Genomic DNA, 10,458 nt, shown 5'->3' on the forward strand with positions numbered 1-10,458 from the left:
TATTCTGGATATTTTAGATTTGGAATCATAAGTGACCTTTTGTCTGGCTCTGTTCACTTAGCATAATATAGTATATTAACACTCCGTTCCTGTTCATGGCTAAGTAATATTCCACTGTATGCATATGCCACATTTTGTTTATTCATTCATCTGTTGATGGACTACAGCATAGAATTTGCCTTTTGTTTGGAGAAATTATGCTCAGAAACTGAGGTTGTCTTTGCCAATAATTTATTTAACACAGGTTCACTGTAGGAATTATAATTAATATTTCACAAGACATAGCATCTAGGATAAGGTTTTTTAATAAGCGAATAAAAAGTATATTCCAAATCAATGATAGATTTATTACACTATTGTTCCAGGCAAGAGGGGAGAGGAAAGAAATAAAGTCTAAATTTAGCTAAGGTACACCTTTCTACAAGTTGGTTCTTAGAAGAATCGGCTTAGCTGACCAACAGCTAATGTCTAGCTGCCAGCGTGAATTGGAAGTCGCTTGCTAGAACTCACTGCTAACAGAACAAAGGTGCTGTGTTGTCAGGTATGATGATTTCCTACATGGGGCTGCCGCATGGTTTTCACTATTGTTAGCAAGGAGTAAGTAGCTTGCTAGGGCTGGAGCTAATGCCCCGAAGTCCCTGGAGAGCTATATAGATGAACAAACAGTTGTTTTGCCCAAATCAAACACTCTTTATAAGTACTTATAAATTCTTGGTATTTAAAGTTTAAATGCCTGGTACATCATTGTTGGTCCTCCATGCGTTCGTATCAATAAGCACTCAGTAGCCCAATTTTGATGATATCACCCTCCTCCACAATATAAACAAATGTAACCTTAGATCTGAACAACTTCACTTAAGCCATAATCAGGTTAGGATTTGAAATCATAACAAACCAATATACAATTCCTTTTTAAAAAACATACTCAAAGTTTGATAAGATCCTGTATACATACATTTATTTGCTACTGAAAACAGCATTTCAAATTTTTGAAAACTATAATTCTTCCTGTCCTCACAAGGCTCTAGCCAAACCACCAGGTATTTTCTTTATATTTCTTCTGCATAAGTTAGTTGGCTTCAAATTCTTGATGTTGGATTTTATCTTACTGGTTTAAGGCTTCTAAGACACAGGGGTAACCCTAGAGAATTATTAGTGCTGCTTTGGAACTAAAATTAAAAGGTGAACTAAAGTACAGTGAAGTCATTCAAATGCAAACTGCATAGATTCCTTATAAATTACTGGTATCAAGATAGAAAGATGCAAGAAAAAGACATCACAGAACTTAGATCTAAATACTGGTATACAGTCTGTCCTAGCAGAGTAGCCTAGCCAAGCTGCTGCATAATGATCCTAAAATTACTACAAAGAAAAACAGTATGAGAATAAGGTTTACAGCTAAATCGACTCTTGTCATCATAATTATTCTCTATGCTGTAATTTTCTCTGTGCTAGTATCCTCAGAAAGATCTCTATGATACAGGCAATAATGACAGCTATCTCTAAACCTTTCCACCTTCGATTCAACCTCAACTGCCTTCTGCTTTTCTTCTCTTCGCATCTAGGAAAGCTGTTTGAAGTAGTGGTATTTAATAATCTGTATCATCCTTTCCATCCTTTCTTTCCGAGCTGTTAACAGTGTCCTTATTCCATGCCTCCTCTTGTATAGCATGCCTTCTCCAAACCTCTGAATGTTTTCTTGGTCCTGCTGTTGGGGCAGATATTCTGGTACAAGGGAAGAGAATTTTGTACTAGGGTTGGGAGTCAAATTACCAAGGTACTTTATCAATATGTCTGAGATAGATTGAGAGGCAGATGAACTCCCTGGGAATTTTCTTCACCAGGCATCTCCGGGGTCCAGTTTGGGTTAAACTTTGAATAGTCCATCAGACTTCTAGACACAGCTTGCAGCTCTTCCTAGATCTCTGGTTTGCAGTGGAAGGTGATGCTCAAGCCTCAAATGCTACAAAGTAGTCTGGAAAGAACTATATAGCCCAGAAAGAGCCAAAAAAACCCCAAACCCTCAACAAACCGTGGTGAGAGAAAGAACTAATCTCACAATACCTTTTTTTCAATTTGAGTATCACTAAGATTACTTCTGCTCCTCAGAGCCTGACTCCAATATTCCCCCCTCCCTGACTTCCATGTGATAATTCTTCCCATACAGGTCATGTAATAATTTTGTAAAGAAGGGACCATTCCCATTTTATACATTCAGAATCTGAAGCACAGAAGGATGAAGTAACCAGATCCAGGTAAGATTTCAAGCTCAGTATCCATCCTACTTCACCTAGGCTGGTGGCTCTGAGTGAAGATAACTGAAAGCAAAGTCCTTGGAAGACAAACTCCTAGGAGAGTATTTCAGTGCAGTCTAAGCTAATGCAGAAACCCCTTGAATTCTGTATTCTTCCACAAGTGATTTTTGAATAGCCTCTGTGAGTGTCTCTTTCCAGGCAGACAGGTAGCCTGCCAGGCACACAGCTCTCATCCCCTCCCTTTTTGATACCCTCTCATTACTTTTAATTGCATCTGAGCCTCTCTAGTATCTTGCATTGTGATTCCTAATCCAGGGTATTTCTCAGCCTCCCACTGACCCCGCACAGCACTCCTTTCTCTCAGAGCTCTCCAGAGATGTGCCCCCAGAAAATGGAGTTGGTCTTCTATAATGAACTCATCTTTATAATGAAGAGTATAACATCCAAGTCCTGGCAGATTTACATAGCAATCTCTACACAAAAGCAACATTACAAAGCGAAGTGTTGTTTTTTTTTTTAATGTCATCTCAAAGCTCCATTTCCTATAGTACTAAAGAACACTATGGGAATTACCCTGACAAGAAGACAAAAACGACTTCCAGGGATGCTGGGTTAGAGACAATAGCTACACCAGCTCCATTAATGTTTAAAGTCAATGGAGCATAAAACTGCTTTTCTCTATTTACAGGCAGGCATCATTTTACAGAGAGGAGGGAGAAAAATTACCATTTAACTGTACTGAAATCCATAAGCCTTCCTCTAATTTTTATTCCCTTTGAAATTCTCCAGTAAGTACCATCGGAATGAAAATGAGAATCACTCTCTCAGAGGGGAATGGCTTCCAATCCTCTTCAGTAAAGTGTGTGAAGAGCCCTCCATGGAGACGGAGGAGGGAGACTGCCTGTCTGGAAAGGATCCATCACCAAAACCTGCAGAACTAGTCACAGTGACACACCTTGGGCCTGGGAGCCCCTGGGCTAACTTCAGGAAAGCTGAAACAATCCCAGGTCAGGGTACAAGAGAGGCCGAATTCCAGGGACTGGGCAAGTTCAGGGAAGTAATGGCTTCAGGGTACATTTATTTAGTGGGCTACAAGCAGGAACCTTTATCCTTCATATTTTGGCTGTTTCCTTGAGGGAATCGCTGGAATTGAGCCAGGCCTCTGTTAGTAAATCATTGGATCTCATCCCACATTGCATTTGTGTAATGCCTAACAAAGCCTGTTCCCATTATCTTATTTGATCCCAACAACAATCCTCAGAGGGAGGCAGGACAGAGTATTTTTTCCATTTTACAAGTGTAAACACTTGTAAACTGATTTGCCAGGAGCCACACACTCAAGAAGAGGCAGGAATGAGACTAGAATCTAGGTCTCTGTACAACCTGTTCAGGGTTCTTTCAACTCTATACAACAGACTGAGCAAAATTTTCGTAGCCCCACCCATTCCTCTCATTTTAACCAGCAAGTGGGAGCTTCCCAGGACAGAGCTTGTGTTTACACTGCCCACACACCTCTGTCCTAATGATGAAATAACAGCCCTGACTGACAAAGTCGCTGGGGAAAAAAAATTGTTTGTATTGTCTCCCTGCACCAAAGACCGAAATTAATCCCAGACGGATTTGAAAAAAATCAAGGCATTAGAAAAATCTAAGGAAAATAGAACTGAATATTTAATAACTTTCTAGTATCAAGAAGACTCTTAACTTCAGCACTGTTAGAAGTCTCAAAGGAAGGGATTTTGTAGATTTGACTACATTAAAATTTATGAAAGGGTTAAAGCAGTCATGAAAATACATATGAAAAACTGAGGAATAAAAACTTACTGGGAAATAATTCACAAAAAAGGAAGTGCAGTTAGTTAACATATATTTAGAAAAACTGCTCTAATTAAAACCAAAGATGAAAACTGAAAGATGTCAATTTTGCCTATGAAATAAAAAAATTTAAATACTCAAAATATTAGTGAAGTTGCAATGAATAATGTATGCTCACATGCTAATGATGGGAGAGTAAATTTACCCAGCTCTTGTAAAACAATTTGGTAAATTTATCAGGAACCTTAAAATATCCATATTCTTTGACCTGAAATTCAGCTGGACTGCTGGGGAATATGTCCTTAGGAAAAAATCAACATGGAAAAATTCCTACACACAAAAATGTTAGGTCACACACAACGGTGAAATTAGGTAAACAGAAAACGCTAAAGGAATTAATAGTTTATGGTACAGCCACTTGATGGAAATTTATGTAATATACGTTTTCAAAGTTATGCAACAGCGTGAACACCGTTTAGTGTAATGTGAAGTGGGAAAGTGTAATATTGTTTGTACAATATACTTTCAAAGAGAAAGGCTGTAAAGGAAAAACTTTTTAAATGTGCAGTATGTTTGAGTCCTATGATTATGAGATTTTTTCCACTGCCGCTTCATGTCTATTTGAACTTTTTTTTTTATATAAATGAACGAAGTCAACTCTTCTGCGGTGCGGTGGTGCGTCCGTCTTACGCTGTGCCTGGGGACTGGAGCACTGGGAGGAAGAGAAAGGCTCTAAGGACCCGACCTCAGAACGATTCTGCCCTGCTTTGCAATGGGCCCTCTGCACCCCAGCTTCCCCACTCTTTTTCCGCCGCCCACCACTCGGAAACCCCACGGCGGCGCCCAGCAGTCGGGCTCCACTCCCGGGTGCGGACCCCTACGGGTGCGCTGGGAGACCGCCCGCCCAAGAGTTGCCGACACGTGGGGAGGGAGGGAGCGTCCGAGGAGGAGGGCTTGGGTGTGTGCTTGCCAGTGGGAGAAACCAACCCAGGGCACCTCGGTGTCACCTTTTTCTTGTGCTGCTTTGCGGCCCAGGGGAGTAAGAAGCTCTCCCCACGCCCGGCTCCTCTTACAGGCAGGTACCGAGAGATTAAACACAGGAAGGCTCTGGGCGCGACCCGCGCTGGTCGCACGTACCCGCGCCCCAGCTCCTCGTCGCTCCGCCGCCCCTGCCCCGGCGCGGTGGTAGGACCCGGCGGCGACGTCACCCATTGTTTACAAATCAACCCGAGCCGGTAGGACTCCGGCTCCCGCGGCTGCAGGCGCGCGGCGCGACTACCCGGTGGGCTCCGGCTTCTGCGTCCGCCCGGCCCCGGCCTCGGCCCCGACCCCGGCCCGGCCTCAGCGTCGCGCCCCACCGAGCCCCGCGAGCAGCCGAGCCGCCAGCGACACCCGCAGAGCCCCGGGTGCCCGGGAGGGGGGCCATGCCGTGCCGGAGGGAGGAGGAAGAGGAAGCCGGCGAGGAAGCGGAGGGGGAGGAAGAGGAGGAGGACGGCGGCTTTCTCTTGCTGGAGCAGTCGGTGACGCTGGGCGGCTCGTGCGAGGTGGACCGGCTGGTGGCCCAGATCGGCGAGACGCTGCAGCTGGACGCGGCTCAGGATAGCCCGGCCTCCCAGGGCGCGCCCTCGGTGCCGCCGCTGCGGCCCCCGCGACCCCCGGCGGCGGTGCGGGCGGACAAGGCCCGGACTCCTGCGTTGCCGCTGCTTGTGCCTCCCGCGCCGGCCGAGGCGGTGGGTCCGGCGCCCCCGGGAGCCCTGCGCTGCGCCCTGGGGGACCGCGGCCGCGTGCGGGGCCGGGCTGCGCCCTACTTTGTGGCTGAGCTCGCCCCAGGCCTCAGCGCCCTTCCCAGGCCGTGTCGGCGAGGATGGCTGCGGGGCAACGTCACTTCGCGCCGCCTGCAGCAGCGACGATGGCCCCCAGCCGGGGCGCGCGCCCGGGATGACGACCCTCACCGGCTCCTACAGCAGCTAGTGCTCTCGGGGAACCTCATAAAGGAGGCGGTGCGGAGGCTTCAGAGAGCCGTCGCCGCGGTTGCAGTCACGGGCCCCACGGGCGTCCCTGGACCCGGAGGCGGCCGCAGCGGACCGGATTCCGTCGCCCTGCAGCCTTCTGGCACCTTGTACTGACCTGGGGGCCTTGGAAGAGGAAGAGGAGGTCTCTGCGCATACTCAACAGCCTCCTGTCACCATCCCTGAGCTGAAGCCGCCGTCGTGATCGGGGAGCGACCGCCTAGGCTGCTGGGAGGCGCGTGCGGAGAGCTCCCAAGCGAGGGTACCAGCCCCGGTGAGGCTGCCGGAGAACACTTGAGCATGGGGAAAAATGCACGGGCCAAAGCTTGTCCGCGGCGCGTGAGAATTATCTCGGCCACCTCGGGGCCAAGGACCTGGGATAAACTGGGAGAACTATGGCAGCTACTTGCATTGACTTGTACCTGATTGAACCCTTGGGGGCGTCGTGTGCTTGGATTATTTAAAGATAGGGCTCCAAGGGGCGAGAATCGCGAGGGCTTTATAACAATACTTGAAAACTAATGGCACGCATACATTTTCTTTATTTTCCGGTGGAGGAGCTCGGTGAAAATGGTGCTACAACTGCTGTGCAAAGAACTTCGGGAGGGAAAAAGAAAGTAAAACCGTGGTGGTTGGTGGGTTAGCATCGCTCCCTCCTTTCCCCCACCCAACAGGTGTGGAGGCCGGAGATGTGAACTTCATTAAGGGGTCAGAGGAAAGTGGAGAATTTTAAATGACAACCTTGTCAGCTGTGGTTCAAAGTCAAGATTTGCTGTACCTGAAAGGCTGTGGGGGTTCCTGGGAGAGCTACAGTAGTATTTTCTTCATTTTGCTTCAAGAAGAGCCCTGTCTGCTTTGCTACCTCTTGGAGTTTCCCAAGGATGCACAGGCAGATAGGGTCGTGTGGGGAGATTTATTTGTTTTTTTCTGTGCTTTCCATAACTACTACTTTTCCTCTGCCCCTGAGGCCACTCTTGGTTGTGCCTTGAGCTTTCTCAGAAACAGCAGTAAACAATCCCTTGAGTTTCTCCTGTTCTCCCAGCTGGCCTTTCTTATTCCACCTCTTTGGTGTCTGCATGGGATTGGATGAGCCCCCGGGGCTGTTTCTTATGCTCTGTCCTGGCTCTCTGTGGAGCCAGGGCCCTGAGTCTCCAAGGATCCTCACCTCTCACAGCTCTTCTTTGTGAATGACTGGAAGCCGTGTTTAAAATGTGAGTCTCGGAGAGGAGAAACCTCTGGCTTTACTTGTGAAAACTTGATGGTGCTTTAAGGAAGGTGCCACCCTCAAACTTTAAGGTAGCTAAACCAATTTTTTAAAAAAGATTCAATGGCTTGTTCATCCTCCAGATGTAGCTGTTGATGTACACTTCGCACCGGAGTGTTTGAAATTGTGGTGGTCCTGATTTATAGGATTTCTTAATTAAAATGTCTGCTGAATAAATTCTGTTTTTGTTTTGGAGCATAGTTTGGCTTTTTGGTGGAAGGTGGGGAAAAGAAAAGGAGGGTAACTTAATAATGAAGCATGCACTTCGAGAGACCTAGGCAAATGGTTGGAGCCAGTTTGCTCAGCAGAATCCTGACAGAGCTGTAGGATTTGAGTACTTCTGGGTTGATGTTCTACAAGATCAAACAATTAAGTCCAGGTTTTTTAAAGCTACTAGATGGGCTTCCACTCCTTTTGTGGAATAAGAACATATTCCAGAAATGTTTTCTAGACCAGAGGGCAGAAGCCAAGTGACCTGTTGTGTCTGGTGGGGGTGGATGGAGGTGAGTTTTCCTCTGGATTCTGTGTGTGTGAAGAATGGGGAGGGCACAGGCAAAGCCAGCCTGATTTCTCCTTTGAGACCCAATCTTGAGCAGTGACCTAAGGAAAGGAAAATGGCTTTACAGCAATATATCCATCATTTGTAAACGGCTTGCTTTGAGCAGGCATGGGTTAGATTAACCAAAGTTACCCCTTATTCAGTCCTCAGCCCCATCTTACTCGGGTATGGAACCTTGCTGAGCCCCTTCCTATTTAGAAGCCTTTCTTGGTATAGCCCAGCTCTGCTAACCAGCCCTCCTTGGGGACCTCTCCTGCTCAGCACCTCCTCCTCCCTTGCCTGCCCAGCACTCTCCCACTATGGGGCTGTAGGGACTGCTAGTGACTCAGTTTGACTCAACCCTCCTGCTTACCAGCTGTGTCACAGTGGTCAGATCATGGTTCTGTGCTTTTCCCGTCTCTAGTCAATAATACTTAATAGGGTAGTTGGGAGGGTTAAACAAGGACCTGAAGTGCCTGGAACACTTAAGTGCTCAAAAAATGATAGCTGCTAATAATTCTTGGCACCACCACTGTCCCTTCTTTCAAGGAGCCCTGGGAGTGAGGCAAGGTTTGACATCTTGTGGAAGAACCGACAAGCAGCTTTGGGGCCATAAGATTGCATAAGGGAGGCACAGACAACAAGTGGTTTATGGCTGCTGCTTTTAGAAGCTTGAATTGTCTGTAAGATGAGGGCATGGGGCCAAGATGGTGAGGTCTTGCCCTGTGCAGATTTCCGGTGGGTCTGCACCATGGCCAGAACAGCCCTGAGGAATGAAGCATGGTGACCGCAGACAAGGAGAGAAAATCTACAGGACCTGAGAAGCAAGGTGGAGGGAGGAGGGAAAGGGAACTGAGCCCTGCATATGGGCAGGCACTCTGGTAGGCACCTTTTATAAGATGTTACTTCCCTCTTTACAATGGGAAGAGGAAGGACTTGGTGGTGGTAGAGCCAGATCTGACCTCATCTTAAGTCAATCCTCTTGTCTTCTGTCCGAGTTTACTCAAACCTTTCCTCATGAACCTCAGCCTCTGCCACTGATCCAGTTATTTGCAAAGGTTGTAGAGAGCCTGGGCCTGGGAAAGCTGCTCAAGGAAGCAATGGCCATTTCCACCACACACGTGATGTGGTGGAGACCATTTCTACTACTCGGCCCAGGAATGATTGTTGCTGGGATATCTTCAGTCCCTTGGAGTTGTTGGGCACAGAATCAAGGGTGTAGGAGCAGGCAGCATTGAGAAAACTGTCTTCTAAAGGGGCCAAGGCCTAGGTTTCCCTGGTAACATTCTCCAAGTCTTAAGCCCAGAAGGATCAGAACAATAGGGAAGTGGCAAGGAGAAGCTGGTTGTGTGAGTATGTGTGTGTATGTGTGTGTGTTGAGGGAGGCTGATCAGAAGTTTCATATGGGAAGTTATAGGGACAGCACTCTGCTGCCTCATAAATGACTAGGAGCTGGAGAGAGATCAGAGCTCAAGATAAAGATTTGGCAGTTACTGCTAAGGGGTGGATGGAGCCTGGGAGTTTCTGTCAGTTGGGAAGTATTAATAATACTAGCTAATGTACATAGTGTTTACACATGCCAGGCTTTGTTCTAAGCACTTTACAAAGACCAACTCATCAAATCTCTGTGGGAGGAAGAGTAAATAAAAGGAGCAGAGAGAAAGTAAGAGTAGAACCAAGAGAAAAGCCCAAGGAGGCTGAAGGGCGAGTAAGAGATTAGTGGGTATGTGAGTGTGTCTACACACGTGCCCAGGTACCCACATATGAACAGCTGGACCAGTGTTATCTCTGCATAATCCTCTGTCATCAGGTCCAGGGTATATGGAATCTGATCTTGCTCAGTGACTTTCACTATCTTTTTTGAACCCTGAAGTTAATCCAATTTCACTTCATCAGCACCATTAAATAGTGTATTTTGAACATCTGCACTGTGAGTTCTTCCCCTCCGTAGCCCAGCTGAAGAAAAGTCTATTTGTGGTACATCTGGAGAAAGGTGACTATGACTCCTGCGTCTGGGGAAGACCTTCAAGAAAGCCTAGGAAACCATTTTTTCACCTATGTTAGGCTGTGGAATCTGATTTAGACAATAAAAAAGAAATGGGCAAAAGGCAGGGCAAAGGTAACAAGATGATAGCCAGCTTGTGATTTTTTTTAACCCACTCAGATCAATAAGTCAAACAAACTGCCTGTATGGCCTATCTATCATCTGGGGGTTGTGAATTTCTCCTCCTATGAGTCAGTCAATTGATAAGGGGGAGCAGTTAATAAACTCCTTGGTATCAGATTCAGTTTTCATTCTATTGTAATGGAAGGTACAGAGAAGGAGGATTCATTCACTCAAAAACAACAGAAACATACCCAGCCATCCCAGGCATGAAACGTTTATACCAGGCTGTTTCAATAGCCAACTGTCAGGTCCCCGGCCTCACTGTGGTAGGACAGTTTGTGACATAAGGCGCTGCCATGTGGGACACCCACCCCTGCAATCCCCCTGAACCCTGATGTTCAAACCTGTCCAGACTAGGTACCCCCATCCTTCCTTCCTCATCGAGGAAACTAGTCCTTTATAGCATGTTC

At 46.8% G+C, this 10,458-nt stretch overlaps 1 protein-coding gene across 1 annotated transcript; it reads left to right on the forward strand.

Moving 5' to 3' along the window:
• The first annotated feature begins 312 nt into the window (after positions 1 to 312).
• FRAT2 (FRAT regulator of WNT signaling pathway 2) lies at positions 313 to 7,538 on the forward strand. The gene is made up of 2 exons (XM_037015793.2): positions 313 to 2,255; positions 3,045 to 7,538. Exon 2 carries the CDS (start codon positions 5,495 to 5,497, stop codon positions 6,194 to 6,196), a length of 702 nt encoding a protein of 233 aa, XP_036871688.1. The 5' UTR covers positions 313 to 2,255; positions 3,045 to 5,494; the 3' UTR covers positions 6,197 to 7,538.
• The last annotated feature ends 2,920 nt before the right edge of the window (positions 7,539 to 10,458 follow it).

The sequence above is a fragment of the Manis javanica genome, chromosome 7 (assembly GCF_040802235.1).
Source record: "Manis javanica isolate MJ-LG chromosome 7, MJ_LKY, whole genome shotgun sequence".
NCBI lineage: Eukaryota > Metazoa > Chordata > Mammalia > Pholidota > Manidae > Manis > Manis javanica.

Excerpts from the sequence above, each read along its gene's own strand:
- FRAT2 (XM_037015793.2), top strand. The coding sequence starts at position 5,495 with ATGCCGTGCCGGAGGGAGGAGGAAGAGGAAGCCGGCGAGGAAGCGGAG.